Below are 21,882 nucleotides of genomic sequence, written 5' to 3'. Positions count from 1 at the left end.
ATAAATAGGCTAGCAATGTTGAGACATTCCCATAAAATACAATGTAGATAGACCCCAGCTGAGGGAAGCACCAACCATCCCACAGTTCAGGAAGGGGGTCGCCCAGCACCTGGGGCTGCAGCCCAGGGCCATGGGCACTTGAAGCCAGGCCAATCCAAGAACTCTAGTCTTGGCCTGGCCTGAGTACCTGCTGAATACAGAGGGGCCTCCTGTGCAAGCCCTGTTACCCTCGGGCTCTCCCAACTATGCATGGGAATCTCTCAGCAAAGCCGCTGCCGTCCAGTGGCCTTGCAGGTCAGAAGCCTAGACTGTTAGTTTATAGGTAACACTTGTTGAGAGCTTGCTCTGTGTTGGACATTGTGTTAACCCATCTTCTTACTGTATCTTAATCTTAACAACAGTCTGTGCAGTAGGTACTTTAATACCCACCTTACAGATGGGGACACTGAGGCACAAGGAGCCACATCATCTGTAAAAGGGGTCAGCACTGGTGTCCTTCTCACAGGGCTGTAGGGAGATCATCAGGCTGATGCCTGAAGAGGTGCTCCAGCCCAGAGTAAGCACTCGCATATTATATGAAGACACAGCGGCCAGCTAGCAAGGCTCGTCACAGAGCAAGGGCAGCTATAATGCACTTGATCTATCTTAGATGGACTCCCACTCCGAACAAAATTTACTATGTGGGAATGTTCCTCAGGAGGCCTAAGGCGTCTCCTGGCACGGCCAGAGAGCTGGAGGCCCAGGAAGTGTTCCTTTTCTTCCAGGTGTTCGAGGCTTGATGGTGTCCGCACTCTGGGCCTCTCTCATGTCCTCCCTGACTTCTCTTTTCAGCGGTGCCAGTGCCGTGTTCACAATGGACATCTACACCCAGATACAGCTGATGACCACTGAAAATGAACTCATGCTAACAGGAAGGTGAAGGATTCCTCTAATCACATGAGTTACTGCCATCAATGAATCGATGCCCACAAATGTCATTATGTGAAAAATGTAGGCTCTAATGCTGCATATAGAGTTATCTTGTTTATATACAGCATGGCGGTGTTTTGTTTGTTGCAGTTTTGCAGTGAAGATGTATTGCTTTTATTTTATTTATTTTTTTTATAAATTTATTTATTTTTGGCTGCGTTGGGTCTTTGTTGCTGCGCATGGGCTTTCTCTAGTTGTGGCGAGCAGGGGCTACTCTTCATTGCGGTGCGCAGGCTTCTCATTGTGGTGGCTTCTCTTGTTGTGGAGCACAGACTCTAGTCACGCGGGCTCAGTAGTTGTGGCTCACAGGTTCTAGAGCACAGGCTCAGTAGTTGTGGCACGTGGGCTTAGTTGCTCCACGGCATGTGGGATCTTCCTGGACCAGGGTTTGAACCCATGTCCCCTTCACTGGCAGGCAGATTCTTAGCCACTGCGCCACCAGGGAAGTCCTGTATTGCTTTTATAATCACAAAGAAAATTGTTTCCATTTGGGAAAAATTAAGTAATAATCACAATGATAATGGGTACATATTAATGTACCCCCCAAACTAGTCCTTGTGAGGAAGTGTATCTACGTTATCTCATTTTCTCTTTCAGTCCTCATGACAACCTTTAAAGGTAAGTTTTAGTTCTTATTCTCACTGTACAAATGGGGGGAGTGGCTCAGAGAAGGTAGTTGGTCTACCTGAGTCACATGGAAAGCGGATCTCATCCATCTCAGGGCCATGCCATTAACCAGGAGGCCTCACAAGCTAGGCATAAGGCAGGGGGTATGAATGTGTAAACACGTGGGCCTCATCCTCATTCTGTAGGGTTTCACACTGGCTGTCTGTGGACCACTTCCAGCCCACACACTTTGAACTTGGCCTACGTTACGCCTCAGATGCCTCCTTCATCCCGTAGCAAGGTACATACTGCTCACTGTCTTATCTGTCTAACCCCTGCAAATTGAGTTTGCTGTTACATTTTGATTAGCATTCCATTGTTTAAAAAGCACTTTTCTGAGAAACTTTAAGAAACAGGTACCTGTTTTATTTAAATTTTTATAGAACATAGGGGAAAAAGAGAAAGACTTAAATTCATTTCATAAAGCTCAAGATATTGATGCCAAAACTGAACAAATACAGCACAGGAAAAAATTAAAACTAAAGACTCATCTCACTTTTAAATACCAATGCAAAACTTGTAAATAAAATATTAGACACAAATCCAACAATATACTAAAAAAATGTTAAAAGAATGACATCTCATTACCAACTGTGATTGTTTTCCAGAAATACAAGGATGGTTCAATATTAGGAAATGTAGTAACATTACTCACGATATTAATAGATCAAAGAGAAAAATCATATATATCTATTCAGACGATGAAAAGGTATTTGGTAAAATGGGTACCTTTCAACATGACAAAACATATCTGTATCACCCTAAAAGCCAAGTCATGCCTAATGGAACTAGAAAGGAACAAGGCAAGAATGTCCCCCCTTACCGCTATATTTATACTAATATATGTGTAAAATAAAATGTATATATAAGTAGACCTAAATAGATATTTCTCCAAAGAAGATATACAGATTGCCAACAAACACATGGAAGGATGCTCAACATCACTAATCATTAGAGAAATGCAAATCAAAACTACAATGAGGTATTACCTCACACCAGTTAGAATGGCCATCATCAAAAAATCTACAAACAATAAATGATGGAGAGGGTGTGGAGAAAAGGGAACCCTCTTGCACTGTTGGTGGGAATGTAAATTGATACAGCCACTATGGAGAACAGTATGGAGGTTCCTTAAAAAACTAAAAATAGAACTACCATATGACCCAGCAATCCCACTGCTGGGCATATACCCTGAGAAAACTATAATTCAAAAAGGGATGTGTACCACAATGTTCATTGCAGCACTATTTAAATAGCCAGGGTATGGAAGCAACCTAAGTGTCCATGAACAGATGAATGGATGAAGATGTGGCACATATATATACAATGGAATATTATTCAGCCATAAAAAGAAACGAAACTGAGTTATTTGTAGTGAGGTGGATGGACCTAGAGTCTGTCATACAGAGTGAATGAAGTAAGTCAGACAGAAAGAAAAAAACAAATACCATATGCTAACACATATATATGGAATCTTTAAAAAAATATGGTTCTGATTAACCTAGCGGCAGGACAGGAATAAAGACGCAGACGTAGAGAATGAACTTGAGGACACGGGGTGAGAGAAGGGTGAGCTGGGACAAAGTGAGAGAGTAGCACTGACATATATACACTACCAAATGTGAAATAGATAGCTAGTGGGAAGCAGCCGCATAGCACAGGGAGATCAGCCTGGTTTTTTGTGACCACCTAGAGGGGTGGGATAGGGAGGGTAGGAGGGAGGTGCTTACAAGAGGGAGGGGATATGGGGACATATGTATACATATAGCTGATTCACTTTGTTATACAGCAGAAACTAACACAACATTGCAAAGCAATTATACTCCAATAAAGATGTTAAAAAAAAAAAAAAGTAGACCCACAGGTGAAGTTAGCAGACAAGGACTTTGAAATAACCTTGATTAATAGGTACAAGAAAATAGAGGGAAAGGTTTATAAAATAGATGAAAAGAATTGGGAATTTTTCCAGAGAATTAGAATTTATAAAAATAAGAAGGTCTAGAATTGAAAAATAAATATCTGAAATTAAGAACTCAATGGATTTGTTAGCAGCTGATTGGCTGTAGCAGAAGACACTGTTAGTGGCTTGGAAATGGATTAGTCTACAATATCCAAACTAAAGCACACAGGAGAAAAGGAAGATACACGTGGAACACAGAAGAATAATATATATGTAATTGGAAATTATATATATATATATGTAACTGTAGAAGCAATTTGGAGAAGATAATGGCCAGGAATGTTCCAAATATCTGGACAACTATCCAGAGATTCAAGAAATTCCACAAATCACAGGCAGGATAAGTACAAAAGAGACCATACCCAGGCCACATGATAGTGAAACTGCTGGAGACTGGAGATAGAGAAGATCTTTAGAGCAGCCAGAAGAAAGTAAATCACATCACCTTCAAAAGAGCAGCAGAGAGACTGATAGTAGAAGTTTCAACAGAAACTGTAAAAGCCAGGAGGCAGTGGAGTGACATCTTCAAGTGCTAGAAAAACTGCCTACCTGGAATTCAATACCCATCGAAATAGCCTCCAGAGTGAAGGTGAAACAAACAGGTTTTCAGATAAATGCAGGTTGAGAGAATTTATTACAAAAGAATTTCACGATAAGAAATACTAAAGCATGTTCTTTAGGCTGCAGGAAAATTATCCAGATGGAAGAATTGACCTTCAGAGAAGGATGAAGAGCACCAGAAAGGGTAAGTATGTGGGAAATAGAAGTGAGTGAGTGTTGACATAAATAAGGAAAAATGTCTATGAGATTAACAACATATGGAGGCAAAACATGCCAGTAAAATCCCAGAGAGAAAGAAGGGGCTAAATGGAGCTTAAGTATTCTCACGTTCTCTGGCTATTCGGGATGTGGTAAAAGTCAAAACTTGTACCAGACTGTGATATGTCAAGGATGCATGTAGTCTCTAGACTAAACAATATAAGAACAGTTCAAGAACGTTTAACAAGTTAATAAATGTAAAATATGGGATAACTAATAAGTCAAAAGAATAAAAAGAACGTGAAAGGTAGGTTAACTGGAAAACAATAGGACAGCTCCTAAATATATCAGTAATTTCATGAAACAGAGACAGGTGGACTAAGCAGCTGAGTTCAAAGGGGGAGATTATCAGAGCTTTTTTTTTTAACCAACTGTAATCTACGTAGAAGAGGCACCTTCTTTCTTTTCCAGTTTTGTTGGGATAACATTGACATATAACACTGTATAAGTTTCAGGTGTACAATAATGGTTCAATATATGTATATATTGTGAAATGATCACCACAAGTTTAGTTGACATCTATCACCTCACATAATTAGCTTTACTTTCTTGTGAAAAGAACTTTTAAGATTTACTCTCTTAAAAAAAAAAGATTTACTCTCTAAGCAACTCTCAAATATACAATATACAAATACACAATCCTGTGTTGTTAACTACAGTCACCATGCTGTACCTTATGTCCCCAGAACCTATTTATCTTATGACTGGAAGTTTGTACCTTTTGACCACCTTCACCCATTCCCCCCACACCCATCCCCAGTCTGCTCTCTGTTTCTATGAATTCAGGGTTTTTTTTAGATTCTACGTATAAGTGAGACCATACAATACTTGTCTTTCTCTGTCAGACTTATTTCACTTAGTATAATGCCCTAAACGTTGTCACAAAAGGGAGGATTTCTTTCTTTTTTGTGGCCAGATGATATTCCATTGTGTATATATGTACCACATCTTCTTTATCCATTCATCTGTTAATGAACACTTTGGTTGTTTCTATGTCTTGGCTATTATAAATAGTGTAAAGGGTGTAGAGGTCTCTTCAAGATAGTGATCCTTGTTTCCTCTGGATATGTACCCAGAAGTGGAATTGCTGGATCATGTGGTAGTTCTGTTTTCAGTTTCTTGAGGAACCTTCATACTGTTTTCCACAGTGGCCACACCAGTTTACACTCCCACCAACAGTGCACAAGGGTTCCCTTTTCTCCACATCCTCACCAGCACTTGTTATCTTTTGTCTTTTTGATAATAGCCATTCTAACAGGTATGAAATGGTATCTCATTGTGATTTTGATTTGCATTTCCCTGATCAGTGATGTTGAGCACCTTTTCATGTACCTATTGGCCATTTGAATATCTTCTTTGGAAAAATGTCTATCAGGTCCTGTGTCCATTTTTAAAATTCTGTTATTATGTTGTTGTTGTTGTTGTTGTTATTAAAGTTGTCTGAGTTCCTTAGACAACTAAGGAACTATCAACCCTTTATCAGATGTGTGGTTTGCAAATATTTTCTCCCATTCTGTAGGTTGCCTTTTCATTTTGTTGATTGTTTCTTTGTGTAGAAGCTTTCCAGTTTGATGTAGTCTCACTTGTTTATTTTTTTATAAATTTATTTATTTATTAATTTTATTTAACTTTTTTTTTGGCTGCATTTTGTCTTCACTTGCATGCAGGTTTTCTCTAGTTGCTGAGAGTGGGGGCTACTCTTTGTTGCGGTGTGCAGGCTTCTCGCTGTGGTGGCTTCTCTTGTTGCAGAGCACAGGCTCTAGGCGTGCGGGCTTCAGTAGTTGTGGCACACGGGCTTCAGTAGTTGGGGCTCATGGGCTCTAGAGCGCAGGCTCAGTAGTTGTGGTGCACGGGTTTAGTTGCTCCACAGCATGTGGGATCTTCCCAGACCAGGGCTCAAACCCACGTCTCCTGCATTGGCAGGCGGATTCTTAACCACTGAGCCACCAGGGAAACCCTCACTTGCTTATTTTTGCTTCTGTTGCTTGGGATTTTGGTGTCATATCCAAAAATAAATCATTACCAAGACCAATGTCAAGGAGCTTATCCCCTATATTTTATTCTAGGAGTTTTATGGTTTCAGGTCTTATATTTAAATCTTTAATTCATTTTGAGTGGCGTTAAGATAGGGGTCTGGTTTCATCCTTTTGCATATGAACGTTCTATTTTCCCAGCACTATTTATTGAAAAGACTGTCTTTTCTTCATTGAGTTTTCTTGGCTCCCTTGTCAAATATTAGTTGACCATATCTGTACGGCTTTATTTCTGGGCTCTAGATTCTGTTCCATTGGTTTATGTGTCTGTTTTTATGCCAGTACCATACTGTTTTGATTACTATAGCTTTGTAATGTAGTTCAAAATCAGTGTGTGTGATGCTTCCAGATTTGTTCTTCTTTCTCAGGGTTGCTTTGGCTATTCAGGATCTTTTGTGGTTCCAGATGAATTTTAGGATTTTTTTTTGAATTCTGTAAAAAATTCCTTTGGAAATTTGATAAGGGTTGCATTGAATCTATAGATGGCTTTGGGTAGTGTGGACATTTTAACAATATTAATTCATCTGATCCATAAACACAAGATATCTTTCTATTTATTTGTGTTTTCTTCAATTTATTTTATCAATGTCTTATAGTTTTCAATGTAGAGACCTTTTATCTCCTTGGTTAAATTTATCCTAAGTATTTTATTGTTTTTGATGCTATCATAAATGGGATTGTTTTCTTTATTTTTTTCAGATAATTCATTGTTAGTGTAAAGAAACACTACTGATTTTTGTATGTTAGTTTTGTATCCTGAAACTTTATTGAAGAGAGACATCTTCTTTAAGATTGAGGAAGGCTTAAAGAAAACATGAGAAAATACATACCATGCAAATATGAACATAGATGCAGAAAATTTTAACAAAATATTAGCAAATCAGGTCCAGCAACATAGAATAATACACCATGACCATCTGGAGTTTATTCCAGGAATGCAAGCATAGTTTTTTATTCAAAAATCAATCAGTGTACTTGACCACATTAACTGAAAACAGGAGAAAATTATATAGTCATATTAATAGATAAAAATCATTCAAAATTTTAATACCTATTTTTTAATCTTAGCAAATTAGAGAATTTAAAAGATCTTCTTTATTCAGACTTTTAAACATACATGTTCTTTAAAACCTATAGCGTTTATCATACTTAATGTTTATATTTGAAAATCTTTTCCCCTGAGGTTGGGAACTAGACACATGCATCCACTATAGCCACTTTTCTTCAGCATTGTACTGGAGGTGCTACTCTGCAAAAAGGTGAAAAAGGAAACAAATGTCATAAGGATAGAAAGGGAAGAAATGAAATTGTCATGAAAGACTTCATAGACAAACTTAAAATTTTAAAGTGAATTTAACAAGACTGATAAAGATCAAATACAAGAATTAATCATATTTTACACATTACACATTACACATATTAACATTTGTAGTGTCATTAAACCATATCAGATACCTAGGAATAAACCTCACAAAAGATATGAGAAAATTGCTGAAAATTACAAAGCGTTGTCGAGAGAAATTAATGAGACCTAAGTATAGCAGGAATATACCATATCTGTGAATTAGAAGATTCAATAATGATATGTTTGTTCTCCCCATATTATTCTACATACCCAGAGTAATCCCAATCAAAATGCAGTAACTTTTTTGTATGCATGTAAAAATTGACAAACGAGTTCTAAAAGTATATAGAAATGCGAAGAGCAGAGAATATCCAAGGCTATTCTTGAAGATGAACAAAGCTGGAGGATTTATGCTAACAGATACCAATATCTATTGTGAAGTGATACTAATTAGACAGTGTGGTTTTATTGCAGGGGTAGACAAATTAATGGAACAGAATATCAAAAACAGCGCACAGGTATACAGTCGTCTAATTCATGACAAAGATTACAGTACAGTGCAGTGGGAAAGTGGTAAGGGGAGAAGGAATGGTACTGGGTAATTTGGCTATTCCTGATAAAAAGAATATTGACTAACTCCCTTTACACAAAAATCCATTTCAGATGGACTGTGTATCTGAATGTAAAAGGTGAAACAGTAAAGCTTTTATTTTTTAAAAGTGGTCAGCATGACACCAGATTGCCAATCACATATCATGTGCATCAACAGTAGCTTTCTTGGCATGTCATTAATAAATTTTTGCATCGTGTAGAATTGTGTTTACGTATCAGAATGCAAATACCAACGTCTGATTTATAACTTTTGGCTCATATTCTGTAATCCCCATATCTGTCAGGATTTGTGCCATCATCTGTGCATCTTTTGGCATGCTCTTAGGAGAAGCCATATTGCCAGGCTCCATGATAACTGATCAGACTCCTCGAGCTAAATCACCCAATTAAAGTATTCCACCTAGTGTGGTGTACCGGTGAGCACCAATTCCTGGTGTAACGGTGAGCAGAATATTCAGGAGCGTCCTCACTGCCATGGCTCCAAGCACCCCCCCAAATTTTACCTTATCCTTTCAGTATCTGTAGGATCTCTAGTAATGGTAATATGTGGGCATGGGGGGGGGGTCTTTTTCTCTTGAGTGAACTTGCCCAGGCGTTTATCAATTTTAATAATTTTTCCAAAGAACTAACTTTGGGGCTTGCTGATTCCTCTGGTTTTTTTCCCCCATTGAATTCTATTTGTTTCCTTTTTTTTTCCTTTTTTCTATTTACTTTGGATTTACTCTTCATTTCTTTTCTTTTCTTTTTTTTTTTAGCTTCTTAAATTGGAAATTCATATCACTGGTTTAAAACCTTTCTTATTTTTTACAATTACCACTTAAAACTATAAATTTCCCTTTAAGCTCTGCCTTAGCTGCATCCCACAAATTTTGATATGTTGTGTCTTCATTTTATATCAGTTCAAAATATTTCCTAATTTCCTTGTGATTTTTTTCTGTGTTCATAGATTATTTAGAAGTGTGCTGTTGGATTTTCAAGTATTTAGTACTTTCCTAACTATTTTATTGTTATTGATTTCTAATTTACTTCCACTGTGATCCAAAAACATACTCTATGAGATTTTAATCTTTTGAAATTTATTGATACTTTTGTATTCTTAATTTTTGTCTAGTTCCTCTGTTATATATATTATATATACTGTGTATATTAGATACACAGAGGAGGTATTAAAAGCTTCATTTGTGATTATGTAGTTGTCTGTTTCTGTTTTATAGTTCTTTCAGGTTTTTTTTTTTTTACCTCTTATATATTCAAGTTCTGGGATCAGGTTCCCTTATGCTTGTTATGGTTTCCTGAGGAATTAACTTTTTCATCATTATGAAATGTCCCTTTTTATCTCTGCTAATACTCCTTGTCTTGAGATTTACTTCATTACTGTTATAGATCACACCGGCTTTCTTATGCTTAGGGTTTATAACATCTTTTACTTTCAACCTGTAAATATATTTAAAATGAGTCCCTTGTAGAGCACATATAGTTGTATCTTGATTCTTTTAATCTAATCTGACAACCTCTGTCTTTATAATTTGAGTTCACTTGCATTTAGTGTAATCATTAATATGGCTGGAAATAGTTTTTATATTTTAATTTCTTTTTGTTGTTCTAGGCATTATAATAGGCATTATTAACCTACCTTAGTGTACTTAAAATTAATATTGTATCATTTTATGTAAAATGTAAGTACCTTGCAACACTATATGTCATTTTCCCCTTTCATCATTCATGTTATAGTTGTCATATATTTTACATCTACATCCATTATTAACCCCAGAATACAGTGATAGTGATATAATTTTTTGCCTTAAGCACTCAACTGCCTTTTAAAGAAAATAAAATAAGAAAAAATATATATGTAGCATCTTATATTTTACTCTTTTGGTGCTCATCATTCCTTCTTTTAGGTGCAAGTTTCCATCTGTGTTATTTCCCTTCACCCTGAAGAATTTCAGTATGTCTTGTAATGCAGGTCTGTTAGTAACAGACTCTCTCAGTTTTTGTTTATTGGAAAATGTTTTTCTTTCATCTTTATTTATTTTTAAAATTTTTATTTATTTATTTAGTTTGGGGTGTGTTGGGTCTTCGTTGCTGCACGCAGGCTTTCTCTAGTTGCGGCGAGGTACACAGTCTTCTCACTGCGGTGGCTTCTCTTGTTGTGGAGCATGGGCTCTAGGTGCGCAGGCTTCAGTAGTTGTGGCATGCGAGCTCAGTAATTGTGGCTCGCAGGCTCTAGAACGCAGGCTCAGTAGTTGTGGCACATGGGTTTAGTTGCTCCGCGGCATGTGAGATCTTCCCAGACCAGGGCTCGAACCCATGTCACCTGCGTTGGCAGCAAATTCTTAACCACTGCGCCACCAGGGAAGCCCTCATCTTTATTGTTGAAGGATACTTTTGCTGGATGTAGAATTCTGAGTTGACAGTATTTTTCTTTTACCACTTTAAAGTATGCTCTTCCATTCTCTTCTGTCCTCTTGTTTCTGATGAGAAGTCATCTATAATTCATAGTACTGCTCTCTGTATGTAATGTGTCTTTTTTCCTGGGCTTTCAAGATTTTCTCTTCATTTTTGGTTTTCAGCAGTTTTGTTATGGTGTGCTGATTGTGCTTTTCTGCACTTCTGAATCTGTAAATGAATGGTTTTCACCAAATACGGGAAATTGTTGACCATATTTCTCTGCATATTTGTCTTCTGCATCCTTCATCTCTTTTTTGTGACTCTACTTACACACATATTTGCTCTTTTGATATTGTTCCACAGATCATTGAGGCTCTCTTTATTTAAAAAAATTTTTCTCTGTGTTCTTCAGTTTAGAGTTCTATCAATCTCCCTTTAGGTTTATTGCCCCTTTCTCCTGCCATTTCCAATCTACTGTTAAAGCCAACCTGTGAATTTTTTGTTTCATATTTTGAACCAGAATTTCAGTTCTGGAATTTCTATTTGGTTCCTTTTTAAATTTTTTCTAGTATCCAGTTTTCTGTCATGATTTTGCATCTGTTCACTTATAACTATAATTTCCTTTAAGTCCTTTAACATAACTACAGTAGTTGCTTTGAAGTCCTTGTCTGCTAATGTTAATACCTGAGCCATCTTGGTGTCAGTTTCCATTGATTGCTTTCTTCTTGACTATGGGTTACATTTTCTTACTTCTCCACATGCCTAGAAAATTTTATTATATATTGAACATTGTAGATAACACATTATAGAAATTCTGGATCATGTTCCTCTGAAGAATATTGGTTTTTGTTCAAGCATGCAGGTAAATTACTAGTTGATCCCCTTAAAGTTGTGGAGGCCTGGTTTTTATACTTTGTTAGGGTGACTCTGTTTCAGTTTTGCTCTAGTCTTATAGCAAGTTCTTAGTCCTGGGAGATAGTCTCTGCTTCTAAGGCATGGACATTCAGGGGTTTTCAGTGAAAAGCCTGAGGTGGTTACCTGGCCCCTCTAACTTGATGAGATTCAAACTCCAATTTCTGTCTCCCCTGCTATAAGCAGGCAATGAAATCTCTGCTCAGCTTTGTCTGCCTTCCAGCAGTTGCTTGTTGGTGGACTATCTGGCAGTTCTTCCCCACATGCACAACCAAGGGTTTAAAGGGAGTTTACACAAATCTTTAAAATCAGGTGCCATACTAATCCATCTGAAATCTTTAGAAATGTGTTACCCCTGAAGAAATTAATATTTTCCAGGTATTATTTTTTTTCTTTTTTTTTTTTATCGTGGCGTGCGGGCCTCTCACTGTCACGGCCTCTCCCGTTGTGGAGCATAGGCTCCAGACGCGCAGGCTCAGTAGTTGTGGCTCACGGGCCTAGCCACTCTGTGGCATGTGGGATCTTCCCAGACCGGGGCACGAACCCGTGTCCCCCGCATTGGCAGGTGGATTCATAACCACTGCGCCACCAGGGAAGCCCCAGGTATTATATATTTTAAGCACGACCATCCCAACACAGTCTCCAAATGTGATGAAAATCTACCCATGATCCAGTAACAGGCAAATGGACCCTCAGTTTTATTTGTCCAGAAGTTGAAGGGTTTTTGCCTGCAGCCCTATGGTCCTATTAATGTTTAGGGGTATGGCTATCTCCTCTGCCACACTTATGAATGGGCACTTGAATTTAACCTAAGGAATAATTAAAACTAGCTAATAGTTTACAGTTTGTAGATATTTTATTGGCAGGTAAAAAACTCATAAAACTGCCGTTGACTTTTGGTTTAACTTACAGGTTTTTTGTTATAATCTTACTTGCTGTCTCCATTGCATGGGTCCCTGCTATACAAATGGCACACAGGGAACAACTATTTGAATACATGCAAGCAGTTTTAAGTTACCTGATGCCGCCCATTGCTGCCATCTTCCTGCTTGCCATATTTTGCAAGAGAATCACTGAGCAGGTAGGTGGGAGTTGGCATGGCCACGGCATGGCACAGTGTGAGGGCTTGCCTTCACATCATACCTATCTTTGCAAAAGTTGCCCTGAGAGGGTCTCTTGTGCTTCAGGAGTTGACACCGTTGCATCATTTGCTTTCTGAGAGATGATTTACTCCTGGGCAGCTTTGGTCCGGGCTCCCTCATGCTTGCAGGGGAAAGGCAAGCTCTGATTTGTTTTCTTCCCTTTGCAATGTAATCCACTTTCGACTGTGCCATAGATGGTGCAACGTGTGTGGGATCCTCCTGCATGCTCATCTAGCCACAGGAAGATATTCTTCTGTTGCCTCTGTGCATGGATGTTTCCTGCTCAGAGGTTTCAAACGCACAGGGGGATGTTCAGTCATGAGCTCCTACCGCCTTCCCTGCATGAAGACCATCTCCTCCAGCCACACTTAAAACTAAATAAAGATCCCAATTAATGGTTTGATCATTTCATCAGTAAGACTGAAAGCACAGTTTGCCAGAATATTTTCATTCATTATTTGAGTCACTTCTTGACCTGTTTCTCCTAACAGCACTGAGCAGCTGGGCCTTGCATGAGTTCCCGAGCATGGTGCCTCTGTGACCTGGCTCCTGCCTGCCTCTCAGCCCTGGCCCTCTCCATACACAGTCCCTAGGCCCCAGCTACTGTTAACCACTTGCAGTGCTGATTGCCTGTCTCATGCCTTTTCTGGCCCCTCTTCATTCCTGTGGACTCTTTGCTTTGCCATGAATATCTTTGTCCACCTCCATCTGGCTGGTGCTTCCTGCAGGCCCATGTCAGGTGTTCAATCCTCCAGACAAATCTGCTAGTGCTTCTTGCTCTGCCCAGCTCACCAGGACTCAACTGGGCACCGAGAATGGGGTGGGGGGCTGCTGGGCTCTGGAGATGCTCTTCTCTGTGCTCTCTTGGGAAGGGCAGGGGCGGAGGAGCAGGCAGTCAGGAGAACCTGCCTCCTACCGGTGATGGTCACCACCCTTGCAGTACTGGGGCCTATCACCAAGGGAAACTGGGGATCTTGTCAGTGGCTCTCCAGCTACCCCTGGTCCAAGGTTACAGCGTATTGTGGCTACCTTCCTTGACCTAGAGAACTTCTCCAGGCCTTCTCTCCCACCCTCATCTGGCTTCTGCTGCCCATCTGTTTCTAGATCTTCCCTTTTCTGCACGCCTCCTTCAATAAATGGGTCCTGTGGACCACACCTGGCCTTTGGTTTCAGCTCTTTCTCCAAGATGCTTCCCACATACTGTATCCTCTACCTCCTCCAACATTCAGCCACACCTGAGACAGGCTCCAGATGCAGCTCTAGGACCAAGATGAAGTCCTCACTCTTAAAGAGTGGACTGTCCAGTTGGAGGAGATGGATGATACCCAATGAGCAGATAAGATTTCTGAGAGTGGTGTAGTGCTGTTTAAAAGTCAAAAAGGATCATGGAGGTTAGCAGGGTAGGTGCTGGGGGCAGGGGGAGCACAAGGACATTAGCCAAGGTAGTGGGAGAAGATTTCTCCTAAGAAAGTGACCTCGAACCTGAATCCTGGAGGATGAGCCAGAAACACCAAGATCTAGATAGAGAACCAAGCAGAAAGAGGGGCAAGTACAAAGGCCTGGCCGAGAGCACAGTGGGCAGCCCTGACATGCAGGAAGAGGTCATGCTTAGTGGCTAGAGTAGACTGACCAGGGAAGAGGGCAGAGCCAGGTGAGGTCAGCTCAAGCAGATGAGACTTGCTTCTGAGGGCAGCCATGAGAAGCCACGGTGGTCTTCAGCAGAGTCAGGGCACTCCCTAATCCATGCTTTGAAGAGATCACTCTGGCTTCTTGGACAGCGGGTGAGCAGGAGACCAGGTCTGGATTCCACCTGTGTGAGAGAAGGTGGTAGATCGGGATTGAGGTGGTCACTGTGGAGACGATGGGACGATTTGCTGATGGATTGGTGGTAGGGCAGAATGGAAGGAAAGGGGCCAGGGATGTCTCTTGCGGTTTCTGCCTGAGCTGCCAGGGCGATGGAGGTGCCCCTACAACAACAGGCAAGACTGAGGTCTCTTTGGACACATTAGGTTTGAGATGTGTCTTCACCGTCTAACTTAAAACTGTCTCCAGTATTTCCTAAGTTCTCTGATTGACCTAAGAGAGTGTCCATGTGTCTTCGGTCTGTGTTCAGCCCAAGAAGGTGTCATCTCCTCGCAGTGCTAAGACTCTGCTTCTGCAAGGCATGTGAAGCCCTTGTTATGCTGAGTTTAGCTGACCAGTTTAGACTGGTCAGGAGGTGAGGCTGAGGATGGCTTGTCTCATTCCCCATCTTCCTCCCAGGCGACTCTCGGGGCTCCTTCTTTGGCAGGGTGCCTTCTGGAGGCTGACTGGTGGACTTCTGATTGGCTTCTGCCGCATGGTGTCCAAGTTTGCTTACGGGGCCTGGAGCTGCTCGACAAACAGCAGGTGCTCTCGGATCATCTGCGGCGTGCACTACCTCTACTTTGCCGTCATCCTCTTCACCATCAGTCTTTTCACCGTCCTGGGGATCTCCTTGTTGACAGACCCGATTCCAGATAAACATGTGAGTGCTGCCATGAGGATGCTCAGGGGTCCACCGCAGTTCCAGTGTCCCTGTGAACCACAAGTTGGCTCTGCCAGCTTTGGAGAAAAGTGGCTGAATTCCTGCATTCTTTTTGAAAGCGGGGTGGGGGGGCGGGGGCTGGGGGTTGGGGGGTGACGGTTGGGTCAGAAATAGGCAAATAACCTCCTTGCCTTAAAAACTAAACTAAAAAGCTTTCCAACAGGCCTCTAATTATGTATTCACTGAGAATGAGAAGTTTGGTTTTTAAAATACAAAATTTCCTTGAAGTGCTAAGGTTGCTAACCTCAGCGTGAATTAATGTAATCAGGGCAGTCCCAGCTGCCACCCACCCAGAACGGATTAAGCCAGCAGGAGGGGGGACAGTAATGCTGGCAGTGCTGTGGCTGGTGGCTGGGCACGCCTCATTCTCCTTTTCCGGCCACTTCCCACCTCCCAGGAGGCAGGTATCAGTCACCCCAGTTGGAATATAAAAAGCCTGGGCTCAGAAAAGTCAAGTCACTTGTCCATGACACCAAAACTAGCCAGCAGCAGGACTGGGCCTGACCAGACTCCATCGCGTCACCCACGTGGGCATGGCCAGGAGGCTTAGCAGGACAGGGGCTTGGCTGAGCCGAAGAGCAGTAGGGAGGGTCCTAGGTGTCAGAGGTGAGGGCAGGAGGAGCTCAGAAGGGAGGCGGGTCTGTGAGACCCGTGTGCCCTGGGGTCTGGGTGAGAGCTGAGAACTTGGAAGGCCGCCTCCCCTGTGGCCACCTTTCTGCTCAGTAGTTCCTTTTGACCCATTCCTCTCTCGCACACAGCCCCGTGGGATTGGGATGGAGCAAGTGGGGAGGACGGCCAGGAGTGCCCAGGACAGCTCGCCCACCACACGTCCCTGCCCTGCTCCCGGCACGTGGAGAAGCCGTGGGTGCTGGACCCAAGCTCCTGTCTCTCAGGGTCTTCGTGGTCGACTTGTCTGACTTCTTTTCTGCTGCTCTTGTATTCTCAACTTTTTGGTCTTGCCCGCTTCTCAGGCAGCCACGTGCTTGAGTGCTTTTCCTGCCCAGCAGCACAGGTGCTCTGGAGAGGAGGGGAGGGAGGCAAAGGGGGAACCGTGCTTTCGGGTCAGTGTCTGTGCTGCACACTGGGCGCTACCAGGGGAAGCGGGACCACACTCAATCCCATGTTCTTCCTGCCCAGCGGCCTGGTCCACAGGGCTCGTTGTGTAATTGGGAAGGCAAATGCAGACGTACAGCATCACCAGGAAGCAACTCAAGGCTAAACCCAGTCTCTGTCACTGACACGGCAGCAGGTTCATTACTGATGTCTTAGTCCGAGAGGCGGGGCTTGGAGGGGCTGCTCAGTCACATCCCTGCTATGTCTGGGGGAGTGGGAGAGGTGGTGGTGCTGAGATTCAAATATACCGAAGCTGGTATAATAGATTAAAACCTGCTCCGGGAGAGACTTGGTGGAAATGTTCGCTTACTTGTGCTTCTGCTGACCCCAACCCTCAAAAAAAGCAAAAAAAAGCAACAGCAATTGTCTGGGTTTTACTTCCCAAAGTCTCCATATGTGTTTTCAGGAAGAGAACAAAATAACAGACTAGAAGGGAAGGGATGCTCCCCTTCTGCATCTGCAAGTGCCTTGCTGAGCTTGAGCGACTAAGCCTGGCTAGGGACCAGGTCAGCCGGGCACCCCAGGTGAATCAGGTCAGGCCTCCTCTGGGCTGTGTGAGTGCTCATCTCTAACAGCCAGGAGGGGCTCCTGGAAGGAAAGCAGAGTTCCCAGGTCTACCCTGCGGGCCCATCCACCAGAAGCAGCAGACCGGAGTGATGAGCAGCTTCTCCCACCCTGAAGGGCACAGCTTCCTAGACCCTCAGTTACTGGAAGAAGCCCTGAGCGTGTTGCCTCCTACCCTACCATCCAGCCCAAGACACTGAGGTCACCTTTGGGCAGCCGCACAACCACACAGGACCAGAGCCAGCACTGAAATCCAGGGTTCCCAGGCGCCTTGCTTTCCCCACCCCATGTTCCTTCTGTCCCTTGTTGGAGTCTAACGACCCTTTTCAGTCCCTCGAGACCCTGGTGCCCAGCTGTGAGCTGTGGCACCATAAGGCCTGCGTGACATGGCCCTGGGTGGTGACGTGCGCCTGCTCTCCCCCCAGCTACGCCGCCTCTGTTGGAGTTTATGGAACAGCCAAGAGGAAAGGGTCGATCTGGACAAAGACACACAAGGGAAGAGCCCCGCACCGCAGGCACGGCCAGGTGAGAAGGGAGACCCAAAGCCAGCGGAGAGGCCTATGCTGCTCCTTGCCCCCACCCCCGCTGTCTCCACTCCCAGAAGTACTTCCAGGCAGAGGCTCCGTCTTTCATTTTCCCAAAGATGCCTTGTGGGTGTTTGTCGAGGGTGAGATGCCTCTCGGCCATCCGTGTGGCCGTCCGGGCCAGAGAGATCCAGATGGGAGGCATCAGCAGGTGCCGGGGGAGGAGGGAAGGGCCCGTGAGAGGCAGAGAAACACAAGTGTCTGGTGATCTAGGAGCGTTTAAGCTGGGGTGGGAGGGATCCACCGAGCCACACAGATCACATTGTGCCTCAGCAGGAGGGGAGGAGGCACTGGGGACAGGGGAGGGACAGCAGGTCACAGAGTCTCACAGGGATTCAAACCCAGAGGGATTCTGGGAAGTGGGCGGGAGCCTCTGCAAGGAGGAGGGAGCAGCCCCACCCAAGAGGGCGCCGGGGGACACCGCCAAGGACAGCCGATTTCACTGGGGCAAGAAGAGAGAGTTCCGGGAGAGGCTCGGGCCTGGGGGCCCCAGAAGGCCCAGAGGAAAGCTCTCAGCAGATGGGGTCAGAGGCGGAGTGCGGGGGCCCCAGGGAGGGTGACCTGCACCTCCTGAGGCCCTGACGCAAACAGGGATAAAGGCCTAACGAGATTAGCGCTGAGTCTGGGGTAGAGAGTCTGGGGGGACTGTGAGTTTGGAGGAGGGAGGGAGGGAAGGCCTGCCTGGGGAGAGGCAGTGTTCTGGGGCCCCCTCTCCACTCCTGCCAGGAACGTTCAGAGCCTAGAGGGGCCTGGGACCCTCTCCTGACACCTGTAGGGCAGGGGAGTGGCCTCTCCTGAGCCAGGCTGCCCCGCGCCCCTGGAGGGTACAGGGCTCCCAGGATTGCTCTCCCTCAGGGACAGAGGAACTGCCCGTTGGGGGCCACGTGTGCCGGGGGCTTGTTCTGGGGGCACCTCCCAGCTCCTCTTCTCCCTCGTCCACAATCGTGGGTGGATGCCATGATGACAGTGGCTCACACTTTTTGCCCATTTGGGATGTGCCAAGCACTGTGGAAAGTATGCCTATGTGTGACAGGTACAATTATCATCCCCATTTCAGAGATGGGGGGGACTGAGGCACCAAACATTTAAGTAGTCGGCCCTGGACTCCAAAGATAACCAGGCAGTGGTGGAGCTGGGATTTGAACACAGGCAGTCTGACTCCAAAGCGTGTGCTCTTGGCCACTGTCCCATCTCCCGTCATACAGCTCTTGGGCTGTGTTTACATGATCAGTCGCCACTGATACACAGCAACCTTTTTGGGCCTGGCAGCTGCATGATGGTGTGCTGACCCAGACATCTGAGAGACCGAGAGACAGGACCAGCATGTGCCGCTTAGGACCTTTCAGCACCGCAGCAGTTATCTGCGTCTCTGGGGTTCTCTGGCGGCAGCACCTCCCCTGTAACACAGGCCCCTCCGTCACTGGCTGACGGGTTCTGCCATCCCTGGTGCTGCCCCAGCCTCAGGACACACAGCTGGCGTGGTGGCTGCCCAAGGGGATGAGACATGGAACAGGTCACAGCGCACACTTCTCGGACTGAGGTGTGCTTGTCTTATCATCAAAGAGGGATCCGTTCCCAGACTGGCTGGGCTCACGTGTGTGCGGAGCTGGCCGTGGTGCTGACCCGCGCCTGAGCAGGCCTGGGAGCGGCCAGCGTGGACTGCACTACCAGACACCAGAGGGATATTTAAGCCCCGGAGTGAGACATTTCACTGATTTGGTCCAGAGCTGTGAATAGAAGCTTGCCCATAATTCCTAGACTTCCCCCGTTCCTGGAGAAAACACCAGTGATTCCCCTTTCAAGGGCCCAGAGGGCCTTACTTTGGGCCAGGTTGTGAGACTGGTACCTACCTGGAGAAGACACGCCCCAAGGTTGCTGAGGAGAGCAGAGCAATTGGGGCTTTTTCCATCCTCAGAGGAGCAGCCACTTGCCCTAGACCTACAGAGCTGTGCTGGGCGTGTGCCAGAGACGGGAGGGGTGGGCCCTCCAGCGCCCAGCGGGGAGGGCCTGCCCCGTGCCGGCCGGGGTTCTGGGCCGGCTGAAGGCTCTGCCAGTGCAAGCAAGCATGGCCCAGGCCACACCCCACGTCCCCGCTCCGTGTCTCTGAGGGCGGCGGGAGGTGTTCTGCAGCAGCGGCTGAGGACTGTTCTCCACATTAGAGCCAGTCTGTTGGGCTTCCTGCCGGCCTCACCACTGAGAGGTGAGCCCTAGAAAGACCCCCCTCCTGTGTGTGGCCTCTTAGCCTCCTGGCCTGTGCCCGTTCCCTCTGTTCCAGACATATTTGAGGAGGTCAGGAGCTGCCTCTGGAAGGCCTGGGATGTGTTCTGCGGACTGGAGCCACTGCCAGGCCCCAGACTCGCCCCGGAAGAGGCAGTCATGCAGAAGATGGAGTGTAGTGACACGGAAGGGACACAGCACAGTGCCACTTCTGAAGGGACAGAGAAGCGTGACATGCTGGAAGGAACAAAGCTCCGAGACATGCCAGAGATATCCCACTGGAGAAAAGTGCCCAACGTCTGCGGGTTCCTCTTGGTATCGCTCACAGTGCTCTGCCACTTCTACTTCTCCTAGGCAGCCTGCGGGGACGTCTGGGGAACGGGCGAACCACCGCCTCTTGCAAATGCCCTCATCGTCGAGGGGAGGAAACATTTCCTACGGGGAGGCCCACGGACGTGGACCAAGGATCACACTGATGAAAACGCGCCCACAGCGTCAACGCTGCAGGCTGACGGGCGGCGAAGCCCACTGGTGAGGGCAGAGACCGAAGATGAGCACGTCTGTCCTCTGTGCGATGAGTCATTCTCTCCAGATGGCTCCACTGCACAAACACTGGCTTTCACTTTAAATTTAATTTTGGCTTTTTATCTCTAGATATATTTGGGGGTTTTGCTTGTGTTTACTGTCACCATTTCCTTCCTATACCCACCTCTGTTTGCTGTGTTCTCTCCTCCTTTGTAAAGGTATGGCTGCTGGCAAAGATGCTCCTCCTCGCGCCAAGGGTCCCACCCACAAGGGGCTGTGCCTACTGCCGATGACCACACAGGCCAGCTGGCGCCAAGGCTGCCGCGGATGGAAACGTTGGCTCCTGCCTGGACCCATGGTGGGGCTGAGGCGGTCTCTGCCTGAGGACCAGGCCTCCCTGTGGCTCAGCTCTGGCTGCACCCCTAAAGGGCAGGTGGAGAGAAAACTTCCCTCCTTGTTGAGCTCCTCCCAGTTCCTCCCAGTCTGCCTGCTACTGGGAGTTGGGCCCAGGGGCTGGATCCCCTTTAGCTGTCAAGTATAAACCACTCCTGGGCTGTGTCTCTGGGAGAGGCTCCCTAAGCCACCTCTTCCTTCTTCTTAGACCAAAATAAATGATTTGGGTCTTTAGAAAAAGTTTCAGATGCCTTGAAGTGATTTGGGGAGGCCCACCCAACATTGCAAAAGTCACACTCTGAAGGTGCAGTCGGGACAGCCCCCCATCCCTCGTTTAGTCTGTCAGCTGACATTTTTGAGTGCCTGCTATGTGCCAGCACTGCTGGGAAGCAGTCATGGACAGAGCTCATCGTCTAGGGAAGTAGACAATGAAACATGAGCGGTGATGGCCAGCACCTTGTGTGGCCCGCTATTTCCCTGCCCAGGTTACCATCACGTTCAAGCCATGGAGCCACCCCATGTGGAAGGACCAGAATCAACCACATTTCACAGAGGAGGAGACTGAGCTCAGCCAGGGGACCGAGTAAATGGGCCCTCTGTGCATGTGCACGTGGCAGGAGCACCCACAGGGAGGAGGCTGCCCGTGACTGAAGTGGGAGGTCAGCTAGCTGGATAACAGAGGGACAACATGTGGGAAGACAGAGTGAGGCAAGGGTGTGAGGAGGCCAGAGTGCAGAACTGTGGGAGGTGGGGAGGCGGGGAGGGCAGGGTGGGCAGGGGCTGGACCTGCAGGCCTCAGGTGCTTTGGGATCCTGAGTCCCTGGGAACTTCAGCCAGGAAGGGATGGGATCAGATTTGCTGGCCGCTGCTGGAAGATGAAAGGGCGGCAGGAACACCCACCAGGAGGCTATTAGAGGAATCCAGGCAAGTTAGCAGCAAAAAAGAAAAGACAAGGGAACAGCATCAAGAGAAGCCAGCAATTAGAAGTAACAGGACTCGAGTACTAGACTTCTGGAGGGAGGGCCCAGGGGTGACTCTCTGGCTTGAACATGTGGGCAGAGGGTGTACCAA

General features: G+C 45.5%; 1 protein-coding gene across 1 annotated transcript in view; it reads left to right on the top strand.

Moving 5' to 3' along the window:
- LOC309970978 (sodium/glucose cotransporter 1-like) overlaps positions 1-20,247 on the top strand; it is a gene marked incomplete at both ends in the record, with an annotated part of 62,053 nt that extends 41,806 nt beyond the window's left edge. Inside the window, 5 exon segments of the mRNA XM_082853739.1 lie at positions 765-915; positions 12,620-12,788; positions 15,140-15,355; positions 17,518-17,617; positions 19,952-20,247. Of these exon segments, the coding sequence (XP_082709865.1) occupies positions 765-915; positions 12,620-12,788; positions 15,140-15,355; positions 17,518-17,617; positions 19,952-20,247 (932 nt within the window).
- Between the last annotated feature and the right edge of the window lie 1,635 nt (positions 20,248-21,882).

This window comes from Leucopleurus acutus, assembly GCF_964270905.1.
Source record: "Leucopleurus acutus genome assembly, chromosome: 13".
NCBI classification, from domain to species: Eukaryota; Metazoa; Chordata; class Mammalia; order Artiodactyla; family Delphinidae; genus Leucopleurus; species Leucopleurus acutus.
This window is presented reverse-complemented; position numbering and strand designations above follow the sequence as displayed.